The sequence below is a fragment of the Salmo salar genome, chromosome ssa10 (assembly GCF_905237065.1).
Source record: "Salmo salar chromosome ssa10, Ssal_v3.1, whole genome shotgun sequence".
Taxonomy (NCBI): Eukaryota; Metazoa; Chordata; class Actinopteri; order Salmoniformes; family Salmonidae; genus Salmo; species Salmo salar.
This window is the reverse complement of record NC_059451.1, coordinates 43483330-43503403: the sequence shown is the minus strand read 5'-3', so window position 1 is coordinate 43503403 and position 20074 is coordinate 43483330. Positions and strand designations below refer to the sequence as shown.

At 45.1% G+C, this 20074-nt stretch overlaps 1 protein-coding gene across 11 annotated transcripts in view; it reads left to right on the top strand.

Moving 5' to 3' along the window:
• sgip1a (SH3GL interacting endocytic adaptor 1a) overlaps window positions 1-20074 on the top strand; it is a 76451-nt gene that overhangs the window by 42983 nt on the left and 13394 nt on the right. For 4 of the 11 annotated variants that reach the window (XM_045687788.1, XM_045687787.1, XM_045687785.1 and 1 more), the window contains 12 exons: window positions 2022-2033; window positions 3088-3099; window positions 6172-6193; window positions 6341-6425; window positions 7143-7339; window positions 8680-8784; window positions 9247-9321; window positions 9561-10406; window positions 13519-13655; window positions 13953-14109; window positions 15211-15267; window positions 18190-18249. In XM_045687788.1, coding sequence (XP_045543744.1) covers window positions 2022-2033; window positions 3088-3099; window positions 6172-6193; window positions 6341-6425; window positions 7143-7339; window positions 8680-8784; window positions 9247-9321; window positions 9561-10406; window positions 13519-13655; window positions 13953-14109; window positions 15211-15267; window positions 18190-18249 — 1765 coding nt within the window. Of the gene's footprint in view, window positions 1-2021; window positions 2034-3053; window positions 3100-6171; window positions 6194-6340; window positions 6426-7142; window positions 7340-8679; window positions 8785-9246; window positions 9322-9560; window positions 10407-13518; window positions 13656-13952; window positions 14110-15210; window positions 15268-18189; window positions 18250-20074 lie in introns of all 11 variants that reach the window. The other 7 variants (XM_045687793.1, XM_045687786.1, XM_045687790.1 and 4 more) reach the window with 7 other exon arrangements.

Sequence of the window (20074 nt, the reverse complement as noted above, 5' to 3'; positions counted from 1 at the left end):
GGACAGTCTCTGGTCATACGAGAACCTTATAGACTCAATAATTCATCCATCCGCTGGCTGTCGAGCCGGTAGCTAGTCGCTAGCTCCCTTACCAGGAACAGTGAGCAGGTGTTTGGTTGTCTAAGGTGTACCTGGCTCTCTCTGTGTGTAGAGGGATTTGACAATAGAGCTCAGCATACAATGGCTGTGTGGTTTTATTGTCACATACCCCCAGATAGGTGCAGTGAATTGGGTTGTTTTACAGAGTTAGCTATAGTAGTACAGCGCCCCTGCAGCAAATTAGGGTTAAGTGCCTTGCTCAAGGGCACAACGTCAGATTGTTCACCTTGTTGGCTCGGGTGTTCGAACCAGTGTACTTTCGCTTACTGGCCCAACACTCTAACCGCTAGGCTACCTGCCGCCTAACACTAACACCTAAGTTTGATGCCTAAAGTTCCTATTCTGTTAACTCATACCCAAAATCCAGGCTGTATCACAACCGGCCGTGATTGGGAGTCCCCTTAGGGCGGCGCACAATTGGCCCAGCATCGTCCGGATTTGGCCGGTGTAGGCTGTCATTGTAAATAAGAATTTGTTCTTAACTGACTTGCTGTTGGTGACTCATCCTATACTTGTGACTCATCCGTATTTGTAGCCAAAGCATGAATTGGAGAGACATAAAAATATAAACACCTCAAACTTGTATTTCAAACAGACCGTTTCAAAAATGCTTGCTATTTCTTCATAGAGGATGATATCTTCCTGAGGTGGATGAGCTGGCCAATCAGCAGTCTACTCACAATCATATTTTTATTGACCGGTGTACGCCCACACCATTCTGTTGTCGGGGTAAGCCCACACTATTCCAACACAGAAAAGCTGCTTTTTAACATAATTAATCACAATTTTTAGCAAGGAAAACTATTTCCCTCGTAATTAATTATAGGTCATAATATCATAGAAATCTGGAAACACTGGGCAGTTACTTTAATGTAGAGATTTATCCCCAAGCCATGATTCTAACTCCCACGTCTGAATAGAAAGCAGTGTCAACTTTGTCCTTTTCTCTCCAGATTAAGTCTATGCCAATTAGCCTCTCCCCTATTTAGTAAAGCCATACCAGTCTGTCCAGAGTGCTGAAACTTCTGCTTTTTCTTCTCAGTCATTAATTAAACACAAGTCACATGATCGCACCTCTCTCTATGTCAAATGTGCGCTTACCCAGGTAGTCCTGGAAACAGTTTGACCATGAAATCGGCTGAGGGGAGCTGCGATAGGGCGCAAAGGTTAACAGGCTAAACCGAACAACAAGAGGTTCTTTCCACATTTCTTTCACTACCCCTCGCTTTCTTTTGCTCCCTCATTCTCTCTCTCTCTCTCTCCTGCATTCTCTTGCTCTCATTCTCCCTTGACCTCTCTCTCTTCCTCTCTCTTTCTCTCCCTTGACCTCTATCTCTCTGTATTAAAGTTGAATGTGTTGTTGTTGGAGGGTGATGGCTGTTGAGAATACAGAAGGAGAGACAGAGGAAGACAGTATGTGTGAGAGCAGATGAACCTCCCATAGGCCTTTCTGTTCCACAGTACAATACACTGGAGTTTCCTTGTGCTCATCAACTATCCCTGTTTGAGTTTGATTAGACTATTGATTAAACATCCAGTCACTGATCAGATCAAAGTTGTGTATCAATATACTGTAGATAGATGGTGTGGAAACTGAAATGGATAGACAGATTGGTAGATGGTGGATACTTGTGTTCTCACCTTGGATGTTCTCATTAGGCAGAGAAGAAACGTATTGACATGATGTGTGTATGTTTAGTCAGTCAATATTCACCTCCATATTACCCATCCGTAATTTCTGCTCACAGCTTCATATGTGATTGTAGGTTATCTCCACTGACATAGTATCCCCTCTACTCCCTCTCTCCCCTCCTCTCTCTCTGTCCTGCCCCCTCCCTTTGTCCTTCTCTACCCTTCTTCCCTTTTTTTCCCTAACCTCTCTTTTTCTTCATCTCCCTTATGTATGATGCTCTCTTCTGTAGAGGAGTAGTCCGGTAAGCCTGTTCTTGTCATATTGTCTGTCTTTCTTTCTTGTATACGATCTTCCTCTCTGCTCTTTCCTGTCTCTCTGTCTCTCTGTCTGTCTGTCTGTCTGTCTGTCTGTCTGTCTGTCTGTCTGTCTGTCTGTCTGTCTGTCTGTCTGTCTGTCTGTCTGTCTGTCTGTCTGTCTGTCTGTCTGTCTGTCTGTCTGTCTGTCTGTCTGTCTGTCTGTCTGTCTGTCTGTCTGTCTGTCTGTCTGTCTGTCTGTCTGTCTGTCTGTCTGTCTGTCTGTCTGTCTGTCTGTCTGTCTGTCTGTCTGTCTGTCTGTCTGTCTGTGTCTCTCTCTCTCTCTCTCTCTCTCTCTCTCTCTCTCTCTCTCTCTGTCCCTCTCTGTCTCTCTGCTCCATGTCAGTTTTCTCCCTTCAGGTTTGTGATTCAGTGTACTAACTTTTCTCTCTAAGGACTATGTTATTGAATGTCAGGTGGGTGTCCATTGGATCCATTGTAATAGAGTAAGAGAAATATGCAATAGCAACACAACACACTCAGGTGTAGAGGTGAACCAGGATTTGTGGAGAACAGGTTGCTCTGAGTGAGTACTGATGGGCGTAGGATTTAACACTACCACAATACCAGCACAGAGATGGCTGCTATTCAGTGACCTTCGCTAAGATGGAAATCTGGCTGCTTGGAGACTGAATGGGGAATAAATGAAGGGAGGGAGAGATGATAGGAGACAACAGAAAGAGGAGACGGGAGAAAGACACAGCTCTGCAAGATGCAGCTGAATGAAGCCACAGCAGGTCCACAGATGAGCAGAGAGGATCAGCTATTATGGACTGTGGATGACTGGGATTTCTCTCTCAACATACACACACACCAACACATGATCTGGCAGGCACACACATCACTACAACAATACTGTATCTCTCCTGTTGGGAGTGTAACTGTTGTGTTGGGAGTGTCACTGTGGTTATGAGTGTAACTGTTGTGTTGGAGATGTGTCCTTTACTGATTTGTCACTGTCTGACCAGGTGTCTGTTCTCTCTTCCTTTTTGCTGGTCACAGAGACGTAGCCCGGTAAGTGTTCCTCCGTTCCGTTCTGTTTCCCTGGGCTGGGGTAAATAACAAACACTTTTTGTCCCTCTGTGCATCCTGTAACCTGCTGGGGGAGTGGAGAGGGGTGGGGTTGATTGCTAAAATGACAGATCAGGTAAAGATGGCTAAGAAGATACAGGTTTTGTCTTCTAAGTCCCTGGGTGAATCTCACTCTTTCTTTGATTCCTTGTGTCCTCTCTCCTTGCTTTCTCTCTTCACCTCCCTCTTGACATTTTGAGAAGGAGTTGGGGAGAGGATGGGAGGAGATGACGCAAGCAATCGAGGAAGGACTTTTGAGATTCAGCCATGTTGACAGATGTACCCTTTGATCTGTCAATTCAGACACACCTCAGCTGATCCTCTCTCTCTCTCCCTCCCTCCCTCTCTCCTTCTTTCTCCTCCCTCTCTTTTCCTTCTTGTCGTGTTTCATTGAGACTTATTGCATGCACTGTATCCTGACTAACAAGCATCACTCTCTGTCTTGGTCTCTCTCTTTCTTTCACTCCTTTCCTCTCTCTCGCTCAATTCTCTCTCTCTCAATTTCAATTTAAGGACTTTATTGGCATGATAAACATATGTTTCAAATTGCCGAAACAAGTGACATAGATAATAAACAAAAGTGAAAAAAAATAACAAAATAAATTAACAGTAAACATTAAACTCACAAAAGTTCAAAAAGAATAAAGACATTTCAAATGTAATATTATGTGCAAATAGTTAAAGTACAAAAGGGAAAATAAATAAACATAAATATAGGTTGTATTTAAAACGGTGTTTGTTCTTCACTGGTTGCCCTTTTCTTGTGGCAACAGGTCACAATTATTGCTGCTGTGATGCACACTGTGGTATTTCACCCAATAGATATGGGAGTTTATCAAAATGGGATTTGTTTTTGAATTCTTTGTGGGTCTGTGTAATCTGAGGGAAATATGTGTCTCTATGGTCATACATTTGACAGGAGGTGAGGAAGTGCAGCTCAGTTTCCACCTCATGTTGTTGGTGGAGTCTGTACATAGTCAAAGGTGTCCTTAATTTTGGGTCAGGTCAGGTATTCTGCCACTGTGTACTCTCTGTTTAGGACCAAATAGCATTCTAGTTTGCTCAGTTTGTTTGTAAATTCTTTCCAATGTGTCAAGTAATGATCTTTTTGGTTCTCTCATGATTTGGTTGGGTCTAATTATGTTGCTGTCCTGGGGCTCTTTGGGGTCTGTTTGTGTTTGTGAACAGAGCCCCAGGGTCAGCATACTTAGGGGCCTCTTCTCCAGGTTCATTTCTCTGTAGGTGATGGCTTTGTTATGGAAGGTTTGGGAATTGCTTCCTTTTAGGTGGTTGTAGAATTTAATGTCTCTTTTCTGGATTTTGATATGTTGAAATGTATGTTCCTTTTGATGGCATAGAAGGTCCTTATTGCCTTGCCTCTCAGCTCATTCATAGCTTTGTGGAAGTTACCTGTGTTACTTGCTGATTTTTAGGCTGAGGTATGTATAGTTTTTTGTGAGCTCTAGGGCAACGGTGTCTAGATGGAATTTGTATTTGTGGTCCTGGCAACTGGACCTTTTTTGGAACACCATTATTTTTGTCTTACTGAGATTTACTGTCAGGGCCCAGGTCTGACAGAATCTGTGCGGAAGATCTAGGTGCTGCTGTAGGCCCTCATTGGTTGGGGACAGAAGCACCAGATCATCAGCAAACAGTAGACATTTGACTTCAGATTCTAGTAGGGTGAGGCCGAGTGCTGCAGACTGTTCTAGTGCCCTCGCCAATTCGTTGATATACATGTTGAAGAGGGTGGGGCTTAAGCTGCATCCCTGTCTCACCCCCCGGCCCTGTGGAAATAAATGTGTGTGTTTTGCCAATTTTAACCCCACACTTATTTGTGTACATGGATTTTATAATGTCGTATGTTTTTCCCCCAACACCACTTCCCATCAATTTGTATAGCAGGCCCTCATGCCAAATTGGGTCAAAAGCTTTTTTGAAATCAACAAAGCATGAGAAGACTTTGCCTTTGTTTTGGTTTGTTTGTCAATTAGGGTGTGCAGGGTGAATATGTGGTATGTTGTACGGTAATTTGGTAAAAAGCCAATTTGGCATTTTCTCAGTACATTGTTTTTGCTGAGGAAATGTATGAGTCTGTTGTTAATGATAATGCAGAGGATTTTCCCAAGGTTGCTGTATACACATATCCCATGGTAGTTATTGTCTGTCTGTCTGTCTGTCTGTCTGTCTGTCTGTCTGTCTGTCTGTCTGTCTGTCTGTCTGTCTGTCTGTCTGTCTGTCTGTCTGTCTGTCTGTCTGTCTGTCTGTCTGTCTGTCTGTCTGTCTGTCTGTCTGTCTGTCTGTCTGTCTGTCTGTCTGTCTGTCTGTCTGTCTGTCTGTCTGTCTGTCTGTCTGTGTCTTTCTCTACCTCTGGGTTTCTGCATCTCTCACTCTGTCATTATGCTGTCTCATCTGTCTCTCCTCAATGCTGTGCAGGGTGTGCAATGTCTTGGGCTTACATGAGGCTTTAAAGACCTACTCTTTCTGTTTCTGACAGCGTTCTGTGCCTATTGAGACTCATGCTAGAAAGCTGTAGAATGGATTCTAATGACTATTATACAATTATCAAATATTACTTTAATTCATGTAACTGCATTTTGTGTAACTTTCAGTAACTACAAGCAATATTCTACACTCCCTTCCATGCAGAAATGTGCATTGTTTTATTTATAAAAAAACATGTCAGCTCGTAAGTCCTAAGGCCAATAGCTACTAGATTGTTCCACAGTATTTCTGAGTGAATAGGCCTAATATTAGTCATCCACTTCCCCGTGGAGACAGGGCAGCCAATGGTCTCATCAGATTAGCCCATCCTAAGGTTATAGAGACCATTTTCTGACCTTCGCTAGTAGACAGGCTTCCTCCTGGAAATACTGTATGTAATATGAACATTCAACATGGTGTTACTCATGGATTTTAAACCCCTTTAATATTTCCATAGAAGTCATTTGAGTGTAAAATGTAGTGTGATATGTTTTTATGTTGTCTTTTTACAAATGTATGTTTTTATTCCAGGGGTTGATGAATAAGGACTGTAGTAAGTATCTAATATTTCTTATCTTGTTTTTGTTGTCGCTCTCGCTAAATGCTTCGGTTAGAAACAAAACTCAAGTAATTGACTAGTTTCTGTTTTAGTGTGTGTGAGGCAGTTGAGGTGAATGTCTGTGAATGAATCTCTCCTCAGGTGAAGAGATACAGGTAGCTCGGCCAAGACGTTCTGCACCCATTGCAGCCCCCACGTTAACAGCCACGGTGCTACAAGCCCCCAGGTACGTCTCTGTCTGTCCTCTTTTCATCTGTCACCTACACCCCCGCCCCCTCCACAATGCCCCAACCCCCAGGTACATCACTGTCTGTCCCCCACTGACCTGTCACACACTGGCCCCAGGGCTCGGTACTGGTACTCCTTGTATATGACCTCGTTATTGTTTTTATTGTGTTACTATTTCCTTTTTTATTTAATTTTATTTATTTATCAAATATTTGTCTTACTTTTTAACTCTGCATTGTTGGGAATGGGCTCGTACTGTAAGTAAGCGTTTCACTGTAAAGTCTACAGTACACCTGTTGTATTCGGAAAATGTGACCAATAAAAAATCATACCTCGGCACTTTCATTGACCTCTGACTTCCAATCTCATGACTACTCAACAATCACTGATTTAGTGACGTTCAGTTAAAGACTGATACATCCCCTTGCTTCCCTCGTGACATGAATACATCTCTGGTTGTAGTATGCTGAGTGAGGTGACTGAAGTGTCTGTGGAAGTTTCTGTGTTAGTGTGATGGTTTGACTCACTCTGCTGTCCTTGTCCCATCTCCCTGTGTTGAGTGAGCCAACGGAAGCGTGTCTGTGATAGTCTCTGTGATGGTCTGACTAACTCTGTCTGTCACTTCTTATCTCCCTCCACTCCCTCAGTCGTACCAGACGATGCTACAGCCTACTAACCCTGTCTGTCTCTGTCACGCTCTCTATCTCCCTCCCAGAAGTAAGAAATCCCCAGCAGTACCACTACCAGAGAAGGAACCAGCCCCAGTACCAGCCCCAGAACCAGCCCCAGAACCAGCCCCAGTAGCAGCCCCAGTAGCAGCCCCAGCCCCAGTACCAGCCACAGTACCAGAGGATGCTACAGCCTTATTTGGACCTCCCCTGGAGACAGCCTTCAGAGAACAGAAAACTGAAGGTACAACTCTCTGCCACATCTATCTTTGTCACTGTCATTCTGTGTGTGTGTGTGTGTGTGTGTGTGTGTGTGTGTGTGTGTGTGTGTGTGTGTGTGTGTGTGTGTGTGTGTGTGTGTGTGTGTGTGTGTGTGTGTGTGTGTGTGTGTGTGTGTGTGTGTGTGTGTGCGTGTGTGCGTGTGTGCGTGTGTGGTTGTGATTGAGCGTGTGTGTGCATATATGTGGTGTGTGTTCGTGTGTGTGTGGTTGTGATTGAGCGTGTGTGTGCGTATATGTGGTGTGTGTTCGTGTGTGTGGTTGTGATTGAGCGTGTGTGTGCGTATATGTGGTGTGTGTGTGTGGTTGTGATTGAGCATGTGTGTGCATATATGTGGTGTGTGTTCGTGTGTGTGTGGTTGTGATTGAGCGTGTGTGTGCGTATATGTGGTGTGTGTTCGTGTGTGTGTGGTTGTGATTGAGCGTGTGTGTGTGTATGTGTGTTCGTGGTCGTGTGTGTGTGGTTGTGATTGAGCGTGTTTCTACCTTGTTTGGTTGTGATTGAGCACTGTAACAACTCTGTGACTTGTTGTGATCCACTAAGGCTGGCAGTGACACTAAAGACACTGCACCAGAATAACACCAACAACATGGATGCTTTTTATTACCTACACTGCCTCTCTACCACCTCTAAAGACACTGTCCCTCTTTCCTGTCACCTGCACACACTGCCACTATGTCTTGCACACTAAACATTTCACAAACACACTAGTGGTCAGAGGCACTATGAGGTTACATTTGATTCCTCCGTGGTTGGTTTGCTGTGATGTCATGTGGATCCTCCCCTCATCCCTCTTCCAGTCACGGTGGATTTAGCTCTGCAGGCTCTGGGATGGGAAGCTCTTAGCTGGTTATGTAACTACCTGCTGAGACATAGCTAATGTCACCACACACATACAGTACAGCAGCCTTTCCTTTTTAACACTCTGTCCATTCAGAGATAGAACTATGTGGGTAATGTCCCTGCATGTAGTATCTCCCGTTCTCAATGGAGTGGAACAGTTCTGAGGAACTGATAGTGTTCCTATGATCTCTTCATTGTTCCCTCTTAGTCAGGTCGTTTTTGAAAAATACATTATGTTCTGAGGGACTCAAATGAAAAGAAATCCATCTCTTTTTAAGTAACGGTTATAGATGAAGTGTCTCTTTTTTAGCACAGTGTTTGGTTATCTTTGACCTGACATGTTTAGGCTAATGCTAACATGACTTTATTTTTAGCAATTTAAAAGTCCCCTGAGGTATTTTTATTTAGCTCATGATACTGAAACCTCCTCTATGTTATGTCCCCTGTCTGTTCTGAATGTAGTGGGAATATCTGAGCAGGTGGTGTGTGACGTGTGGGGTGCTCCGCTACCTGAGTCTGAGTCACTGAGCCCAGACTTCTCTTTCACCAGAACCTTCTCCACAGGAAGTATGTTTTCTGTTTATGTTGCACTTCCTGGAATGACTCTGGAATGACTGCACGAAACCATCCACTCACCTCATAAACCAACTCACCCTCATGAATGAAACTAACGAGCGATCTGTGAATGAGCACACCATTAACTCTCTCAATTCCTCTGCAGCCTGTACTAATGCACTAATTTCATCCGTCATTAGTTTGAGAAATAATTAAATCCATATACCATAGAGTTCAGATTAGACCTGGTAGATTTACTAATGTTGAGCATCATGATTCAATCACCTCTTCCTCCCTGTATCTGCATCTGCTGTGGGTTATGGGCCATATGCATGGTGGTGTATGGCATGGGGCTGTATAGTATTTCCTGTCCTGTGCTGGTGTGGTGCAGCCAGACCCTAACCCCAGGGGCCTCTAGATGGTGCCACCCTTTATAGTGCCATGCTGCTCATGGCCGCACTGATGTCATTGCAGCTCTGCCTCCGCTTCCGCCCAAGAATGTCCCAACCTCCCCCCCTCCGACCAGCTCCCCCTCTGTAGATGCTGCCGGTAAGACCCCTCATCCCTCGATCCCTCCCTCCAGCCCTCCTCCCTTCCCTCCCTTCTTCCCTACACCTCATATATCTCCAAACCATCCCCTCTTTGTATGTTTAATTTTTCTCTGTATTGCTTTATTTTTCTTGCATTTGCTGTCTCTCTCTCTCTCTCTCTCTCTATCTCTGTCGGCTCTCTCTCATTCTCATACAAACTGTTATGGTCCTCTCTCCCTGCACATGACTGTTTGTCAGAATTGTCAGTATCGACAGAAGGCTCAGGAAGGAAGACCTCCATCCCGGACCTGGACAACATTTTCGGCCCAGCGGAGCCCTCTGCCTTTGGCGAGGAGTCTGCCGATAAGTGGGTCTGCTTCAGCGAGGAATCGGCAGCCTCTGAAAGACCGCCCCCTCCGAAGGACCCAGCCCCACCCCTACCAACGTCCCCAGCCCCTCCAGAAGATCCCCCCGCCCCTCCTGTACCCACCTCCCCTCTCCCTTCGGAAGACCCTTCTCCCTCTCTCCCCCCTCTCCTTACCTCCCCTCCCCCACAGGAAGAACCGGTCTCTTCTTTACCCACCTCTGAAACCCCTACAGACGAACCAGCACTCCACCTACCCACTGTCCCACCCGTGCCTAAAGACCCTACACCCCCACCCACACCACTTCCACCAAAGGACCATACACCACCCCCCACTCCTCCACCCACCATTGTCCCCCCTCTTGACTCACCCCCCAGCATTGCCCCTGTTCCCCCTGCCCCTTCACCCCCCAGCATTTCCCCTGTCCCCCCTGCGGTCCCCTCTCCTCCCAAAGCAAGGACACCTGTCTCCCCCACCAGCCCCCCTGGCCCTGCCGTTGTGGACGAGCCCTCACGCACCATCCCCAGACCCCTTGTCTTTGTCGAGGAGGAACGGAAGAGTCCTGAAGGGGCAGCTCCGCCTGTCCCGCCTGCTCCATCGAACGAGGGCCTTGTTGAAACCGCCGCCTCGCCCAAAGATGTTGGCCAGGTGTCCCGTGCTGCGCCTCCCCCTCCTCCACCCCCTACGTACAGGGCAGTTGTGTCCTCGCCAGGACCCACGACAGGGGGCATGGGTAGTGGTGAGTACCCCCAAGCGTCACACTCATCCATAACAGAAAAACCCACCTGACCACTGTCAGAATCAGTGTCTGTGTTGTAGACATTTTCTGCTGTATCATGCAGTTAGCTAGTGTAAGCACATACTTGATAGGTTGTCATTGTAAATAAAGAGTTGGTTCTTAACTGACTATCTATTTAAGGCAATGATTAGATTGGTGTGGCTTGCTCTTTGCCTGGAGCGGCTCATTGCAATCTACTGTGAATAGGAGATATCTTCATTACATTGTTTAATGTTGCTAGATTAATGCTGACTGACTCCCATATCACAATCGTCAAAGTTAAACACATTAAAGACTGTATATGAGCTGTGGAGGTACTGTACAGAAACCCTGCCTGCTCTTGTTTAGATGTACAGCTTGTCTTACAAAACAGTATATCACATTGAGGCTGTGTGTGTGTGTGTGTGTGTGTGTGTGTGTGTGTGTGTGTGTGTGTGTGTGTGTGTGTGTGTGTGTGTGTGTGTGTGTGTGGGTGGCTGAGTGTTATCAGTAAGAAGTGGGTTGAGAACTCTCAGCCAATGAACCCATTTCTCCCTATCTATTTAACCTTTACGGCAGTGGGCTAAATCAGGGTCACACAGAGTGTTTCTTGGTAGTCTTAAACAAATCTACTTTGAAACAAAAGTATACACCTCATGCACATGATTATGGGCTTAAAAAAAAGAAGAAACCTGTACCATGTCAGATATAGAGTTGAAATGTATTACATTTGGTGTTTGCATCCCAATATAACACTTTATATATATCACACGAAGACTGAAATACAGGGGCGGTCCAGGCCGATCTGCCACCCTAGGCGAGACAAAAAAAGTGACGCCCCCCCGCAGAACTAGAATAGTTCCAGTAAGCAAAATGATGTTGAAAAGACATCTAAAATATGTATTTTCCAGACGTTGGAAGTTAGGTTCAATTTAAATTATGAATGAAAGTTGAAAATACATAATTTCTAGACATGTATGTTTGGGCCAAATCAAGGCTGGTCCAGACTGGACAAAATCTGAACCAAACATCGACGCCTATGATTGGTTCAGACCAAAAATCAATGTCCATATGCGTTGAAATCAAGGCCGGTCCGGACTGCACCAAAAGAAGATGTCCTAAAGGCGTTGGCCTGTGCTTACTGAGGTATAGCCTACAGTGTCAGCTGAAGTAGAGTTTTAGGAATGCCCATCTATAAGGTAGGTCCACCATTTGTAAAACACCAAAAAAAGATGGCCGGTCCAGACCAGACCAAAAGAGACTTCCAAAAGAAGTCGGCGTCAGTCCGTGCTTACTTGGGGTGTAGCCGACCTTGTCGGCCAACAATGGAATTGTGAATGCCCATCCATGTGGTAGGGCCACCGTTTGTAAAACAGGCCGTTGCATTGGCTTTATTTGTCCTGATTCCTGTGACTAATAAATTTGGCTATTTAAGCATTGACTATCAGCTACCCAACTTTATCAGGAGTTATCCTGAGCCTATTTTCAATATTTACACAGCAGGAAATGCAGAAGGATTTTATTTTGCGCTATGATAAAAAAAATGTACATATACAAACTAGAAACTACTCATGACAATTTAGCCCAAGGGATGAAACTCCTGCACAGCAGTTGTTAGTAGCCTGATAGTTTATTCCATGTTGTCCATTTTACCTGGACCTGTCCTGTTTTTAGGATTTAGGTTTTTAGGTTGTTAGCATGTCAGCACATTTTTTTATTTGATTCGGCGCAATTTAGGTAGGCTATTTGATCGGAGAAACCTGCATGATGTTAAAAGTTTCCTTCTCATTACATTGTCATTGTAACGGCCGTCGTAGGAAGTGGACCAAAATGCAGCGGGTACGTGAATGCTCATCTTTATTTTATGACGCACACTATACAAAAACAACAGCTCACCAGTAATGCAGGCTGAACATAGCAGTGCACAAACAACCTCCCACAATTCCCATAACAAACACACCCCTATATATAGGACCTTCAATCAGAGGCAACAAGAAACAGCTGCCTCCAATTGAAGGCCCAATCCCAATTAACTAAACAAAGAACTAAACACCCTAGATCAGACATAGAAATACAATAACATAGAACATAGACCAAAACCCCGGAAACTCTAAAAAAACACCCCTCTACATAAACACACACCCCAAACCACATAAAACAAATACCCCCCTGCCACTTCCTGACCAAACTACAATAACAAATGACCCCTTTACTGGTCAGAACGTGATAGTCATCCATTTTCTCTCCAGCCTGTAGGCTACAGAAAGGCCGCATGCTGACCATGATGAGGACAACGACAGTTTGATTAGTTTAACACAAAGGGAATGGGAAACCAGGATTGAGGACTGAAAACACAGCTGGGACAGATCTCGCTGACACTGCACATCGGAACGTCAGGATGAGTGAGAATTCAGGCCCGGAATGTCTTGTCCCACTGTGGGAAAATAGTCCCCCAATAAATGGACTGGCCCAAGTCAAATCAAAGTTTATTGGTTGCGTACACAGTTTAACAGGTGTTATAGTGGTGCAACGAAATGCTTATGTTCCTAGCTCCTAACAATGCAGTCAAATGTCAGACATTACAATTTTTTAAATGAAAAGGCAAGTACAGTGGGACGAATCTAGTTAACATCCCAAATAGCACTGTATCAAAATTCACATTGAACACTGAACAGGCAACCATGGGACTGGTGTGTGTTGTGTTTGACTGGAATTCTTTCCAATTCAGCTCAGTAGCAATTCAATAAAACATAATGTTCTGTAAACAGGACACCAGGTTAACCAATCATTATTCCAGAATGTACTAGATGTTCTTGACTCCGTCGTCTGGTCAGTTTTTTGTTTTCATGTTCAAGGATCTCCCCAGATTGTAATATTCTGACTCTCTGGATGGTGATGTCATGATGTTCTAACTCTCTGGCCGGTGATGTCATGATGTTCTAACTCTCTGAACGGTGATGTCATGATGTTCTAACTCTCTGGACGGTGATGTCATGGTGTTCTAACTCTCTGGACAGTGATGTCATGATGTTCTAACTCTCTGGACGGTGATGTCATGGTGTTCTAACCCAGATGTCTTCTTGTCCCCATACAGGAGCATCCTCTCCGGCTCGTCCTGCTACACCGTCAGCTCCATCAGCGGTTTTCAGCAGCCCCACCCCGCCCCCTCCCCCTCCACGCCCCACCTCACGACCCAAACTGCCCCCTGGGAAACCCAGCAAGGGGGACATGGTATGTGATATTGTCCATCTCTATTTACACTGTACTTAAACAGAAACAACAACAGCTCAAATCCCACCTCAAAAAGACACTCCCCCTCTTAAGATGTTTATACTGTATGGTACCTCCATACCTTGAGATATCTGTACTTTCAATTTTTTATGGTTTCACTTTTAGCCCCCAAAAAATGTATGCTGAACTGTGAGGGTGTCTGAACATAAAAACAGTGATACTAGTAAATCCTGTAATCTCTCTCTCTCGCTCTCGCTCTCTCTTTCTCTCTCTTTCTCTCTCTCTCTGTCCCCCCAGAGCCGGCCCTTCAGTCCCCCGGGCAGTCACTCGTCCAGCCCCCCTTCCATTGCCCCCCTGGCCCGGGCCGAGAGCACTTCCTCTATCTCCTCCAACAACTCCCTGAGTGCAGCCACCACCCCCACCGTGGGTAAAAATCTCACCCTTTCTGTGTCAGGTGTGTGTACACCATCATCTCTTATCTCTATCTGTGCTAGTGTGGTTATTTGTGCTACTGTGGTAGTCTGTGCTGTGTTGCCCGTGTTGCCTGTGTGGTTTGGTCAATTTCTGCTACTGAGATGGCCACATCCATTTAAATTCCTTTCAACGGGGTATCGTAGTATGTGCCAGGCGCACTGGTTTGAGTGTGTCAAGAACTGCAACACTGCAGGTTTTTCACACAGTATCCCATGTGTATCAAAAATGGTCCACCACCCAAAAGACATCCAGCAAACTTGACACAACTGTGGGAAGCATTGGTGTCAACATGGTCCAGCATCCCTGTGAACAGTTTTTGACACCTTGTAGAGTCCATTCCTAATGAATTGAGGCTGTTCTGAGGACAGTAGGGGGTGCAACTAAATATTAGGAAGGTTTTCCTAATGTTTTGTACACTCAGTGTATATCTGCTCGAGTACAGTATTCACTCAATGTATTACACTGCATTTCTGTGAATGTGGTATAGGATTTTCAAGAGTAGAAATGCCTAATAAGTCATAATGTAATGGTTAAATATACTGTAACCATTCACTCAGCTAGGGGAAAAGGAACCTACAGTATATTACAACATAATACAGGCCGTCATAAGGAACATATGGTATTAAACCCAAAGAGCGACATTGTAAATCATCACTTAAATGAAGCATAATGTGGTAAAGGTTTGCTGGGTATTTACTGTTTTGTTAGATACTCAAAGCATTATGCATTTGTCATATTTTCGTTAGATAAATAAGGAGAATAGTAGAAAATATGATTTGCAACCTAAGTAGGCTTAGCGAGCGGAGAGCCCACAATTGAAGTGCTGATCATACCTTGTGTTTCGCATCCCATAGATTTTTTTTTCCCTCAACATTTTTCATCCAGCCATCATTTTTGAGTTCACAACATGCCCTCCATACTTTGAGACTGTACATTTTTAATTGTCACCATTGTTTCTTACATGGTTTTATTCTTCAGTTAGATTTCTCCTTTGTTTTTGATTTGCGTTCTTTTTGTTTTGTTTTTGCTCTTGTCTTTGTTCCTTTTTCTTTTGGGCTGTCGCTTGACGTGATGTCAGAAGATGATGCATTTGTAGACAAACTGCCTACGTTTGGGAGGCCCTTTGATTCTCTGGCAGGTACAGTATAGTGTGGATGAAGGGAGGGGGGCTATCTGAGAGGAAGGGGCTGGGGGTGGGGTGGGACCTGGAAGGGGTCCGATGATGCCTATTTACCCATGATGATGTCATACGTCATCCGTCCATGAGAATGCTCTTGCTTTGTTTGTTTGTTTTTGTCAAGCCATCTCAGAATGGATGGCAGCCATCTTGTGAGGGGAGTAGATGTTGAACTGAGATATTGGAGTACGCCACGGATTACATTTTCATTTTTTTTACTTTGATAAATGGTGAAACACCTCTCTCGCTGCCTATCTTACTCACATACTCTCATATCAAAGTATCCCAAGGATACTTTTTTCAGAAAACTGAAATGCCATGCATCTCTTTTTCATCTTCCCAAACCGGTATCTTTGGCTGTCCTGCCCTCATTGCCACAGCAACGTCCCTGTTTTGTATGATAGTCATTGTGTGTGTACTGTATGGAGAGCACTGTGTTTTCAAGCATGCTGTTACTCTGCAGTCTGCAGTGCTGTGTGTGTATGAGTGTGTGTTCATGTGTATTAAGAGTGTAGTCTGTCTGAAGAGCTTCTGTGGCATCGAGATCCAGACACACAAACACACACTCCAGGGGCGTCATTTCAGCTAAACCTAGGGTATGGAAAAGTAACAGGGGGAGGGTGGGGGGGGTTATTCCTCCAAGGAATTGAAGCTAATTTACTGCATTGCTACACAATTTAAAAACTCTCTAATGCAATTTGGAGAACAGCAAAAACAAGTCAAATTTCCTCCAGCCATTATCACCTTGTTGCTGTAGCTTCATTCACTTCAGTCAGTAGGGGACTTAACATTCTACAAGAATTAGCTGCTACGCACTAGCTCAGCAGCGGAATAACATTTCCAGTTTGGTTACATGTCAAGTCAAACAGCAGTTACCTATCTAAAGCGATCTACTACAGCCATCTTTACCTCTGCACTGTTTTGTAGAAAAAGTCACGCTGTTCCCTGCAGCTGCGTCCATGCACTCTCCATAAAGCCAGCCAGCCATACAATCATCCTTCCCTCCCGCTCCCAGGCATCCGCATGGTCCTAAATGTAACAGTGTAGGTTCCGTCCTTCTCTTCGCCCCAACCTGGGCTCGAACCAGGGACCCTTGCACACATCAACAACTGACACCCACGAAGCATCGTTACCCATCGCGCCACAAAAGCCGCGGCCCTTGCAACGCAAGGGGAAACCCTACTTCAGGTCTCGGAGCGAGTGACATCACCGATTGAAACACTATTAGCACGCACCACCGCTAACTACTAGCCATTTCACATCGGTTACACTCACCCCCCTTTTGACCTCCTCCTTTTCCGCAGCAACCAATGATCCGGGTCAACAGCATCAATGTAACAGTGTAGGTTCCGTCCCTCTCTTCGACCCCAACCCGGGCTCGAACCAGGGACCCTTGCACACATCAACAACTGACACCCACGAATCATCGTTACCCATCGCGCCACAAAAGCCGGGGCCCTTGCAATGCAAGGGGAAACCCTACTTCAGGTCTCAGAGCGAGTGACGTCACCGATTGAAACGCTATTAGCGCGCACCACCGCTAACTACTAGCCATTTCACATCGGTTACATAAAGTCTGCTAAACTGCTTGATTGTAGCAGCCTATATTAAATATTTGGTGTCGAGCTAGTGTATGGCGACTGCCCTGACACACACACACACACACACACACACACACAGATACAGACAGAGCCTCTTTTGAAGTCTGGAAGGAAAATGAGTGTCTCCAACCAGTTGGTAATTATTGTGCCACCTTCTCCTCAACTCTCAGAACAACGCAGGCAGGCAGGCAGGCAGGCAGGCAGGCAGACAGACAGACAGACAGACAGTGAACTTCCAAACCTCTCACCCTGACCCCCATCTACCCCCCTCCCTCTGTCCCAGACCGCCTCTTCTCTCTCACTCCACCCCATGGGAACATGTTTCTCCACTACGCTCCGCTCCACTACACTCTGCTCCACTTCACTAACCACCCCCATCAGAACACCTGCCCACTATTCTCTATTGTCTTCACCCACAGTCATCCTTCACTCAATCCATCTACTCCAGCCATCTACTCACTACACCCAAAGGGCCCAATCACACCCTAAGCAGTCACACCTTAACACTGATCCCTTCGACCAACTCCCCTCCTCCACCCATGGTTTTACCCACATCACTGCCCCATGGTGTATGTCATCAGGTTGATTTGATTATTTATTTGGATCCCCATTAGCGTTTGCAGAAGCAGCAGCTACTCTTTCTGTGGTCCACAGACAGTCCAACAGCCAGGCTCCATCTGTATTGAAAGACAGAGCATGACACAAAAACCATTAGGACAGGAGGATGTGATTTAAAAGGATTCATGTAATGGTAATGGTTTTCTATAGCAGTGTGTAGATGAGTATTGTATGACAGGTGTCATTCCCAGTCAGTCCTCCTCCAGGCTTGGCTTTTTCTCTCCAAGAGACTCAACACCACCATCCACCACCAGATATCTAACTTCACCTGGTCCAACCTCCAACCCCCTCCCACGCACCCACACGGGACCTTTTCACACTACTGAGCCGAGCTGTACTAAGCTTATCTGACATGTCCAGTTGCTTCCTGGAACCATGCTGGAAAGGACAATGTGGAAAGAATATGATCTGAGCCTGCACAGTAAGGTTCGGGTTGGACTATAGTGTGAAATGACCCACAGACACACAGGGTCACGCACAATTTGTTCCTGTCCTGTCCTGGCAGTGTTTTGGCTTGCTGTGCCATGCACCCCTCTTTACCCCACCTCACCTCACTGTGTTGTGTGATGGACCTGCCATGTGACTCATGCTACTGTCCTTCTCTCTTCCTCCTCCTCTCACCCACCCTCCTCACCCACTCTCCCTCCTCCCTGCCCCACCACAGAGAATGACCAGCCTTCCCTGGTTTGGTTTGACAGAGGGAAGTTTTATTTAACCTTTGAAGGTAAGTTGTGTCTGCACAATGGCTAACTGCAGTGCACACACTCACTCGGGTTCACCCGGGCCTCATCTGTGCAAGCTTCTCCTCTAACTCCTCCCCCCTCCTCTAACTCCTCTCACTCCTTCAGTCATGGCCACATCTCACTCCCTCCAAGCGAACTGCTGCGCCCCTCTACATGCAGTCATCTTGTCTTATTCCTCTCACTCCTTCTCGACCTCCTCGTGTAGTCATTCGTTCTCATTTCACATTCGGTGTCCACAAGTCTGCCGTTTCCTAAAAGATCATCAAATCAAATTTTATTGGTCACGTACACATGGTTAGCAGATGTTATTGCGAGTGTAGCGAAACGCTTGTACTTCTAACAATATCTAACAATACCACAACAAATACCTAATGGAATAAGGAATGGAATGGAATAAGAATATATAAATATAAATATATGGAGCAATGACAGAGCGGCATAGGCTAAGATGCAATAGATCATATAGAATACAGTATATACTGTACATATGAGATGAGTAATGCAAGATTTGTAAACATTATTAAAGTGGCATTATTAAAGTGACTAGTGTTCCATTTATTAAAGTGGCCAATGATTTAAAGTCTGTATGTAGGCAGCAGCCTCTGCGCTAGTGATAGCTGTTTAACAGTCTGATGGCCTTGAGATAGAAGCTGTTTTTTAGTCTCTCGGTCCCTGCTTTGATGCACCTGTACTGACCTCGCCTTCTGGATGATAGCGGTGTGGACAGGCAGTGGCTCGGGTGGTTGTTGTCCTTGATGATCTTTTTGGCCTTCATGTGACATCGGGTGCTGAAGGTGTCCTGGAGGGCAGGTCGTTTGCCCCCGGTGTTGCGTTGTGCAGACCGCACCACCCTCTAGAGAGCCCTGTGGTTGTGGGCGGTGCAGTTGCCGTACCAGGCAGTGATACAGCCCGACAGGATGCTCTCAATTGTGCATCTGTAAAAGTTGTGAGGGTTTTAGGTGACAAGCCAAATTTCTTCAGCCTCCTGATCATTGATCGTTCTTCATGTACTTTACTAATCTGTTTTTGTCATTTTTCTTTTTTTGTGTGGACTCACTCTCTTTTGTCTTTTGGGTTTGGGTATTGATCTCTCTCTGATTTTGTCACAATGACTCAGCATCAACAGTATGTCTGGAATACGCATGTCCTCTCTCTCTCTTTGTAAAATTATTTTTCATTCTTTATTTCTGTCGGTCTTCTCAGTGCTTTTCAGTGTTTCCGAATCACAACAAACCTCCTCATGTAACTGGCTTTATTAACCCTCCTACTGTAAATATAGTGAAACCTGAAATTGTACAACAATGTCCAACAGTCTTAAGGGACTTCACATTGATGTACAGTACATCCAACATTTAATTTAACAAGGTAATGGGATATCATAGGAGCTAAACCCACCCACACACAGGTATTCGTTCTCATTTCAATTACATAGATATGTGACAATGGAGTAGTGGCCTGAGGGAACACACTAAATGTATTGAGTAAAGTGTTACAAAATGTAATATTATAAATTGTATATAACTGCCTTAATGTTGCTGGACCACAGGAGGAGGAGGCAGCTAATGGGGATCCTTAATAAATACAACATATGAATACAGTGATTCTCTCACACACTCTTTGGTTCTCCATCTTCATCCACACATGGCTGTTGAGAGATGGAGAGTTAGGGAACAGAAAATAGAGGGTTTAGTACAGTAGTAGCTGTGGTGGTTTGTGAGGACTATGGACATGGGTTGTGTTTAATGCTGAAAGTCTTCCTTCTCTCTTTCTGCTTTTCATTCTCTCTCTCTCCAACATTTTTTTGTC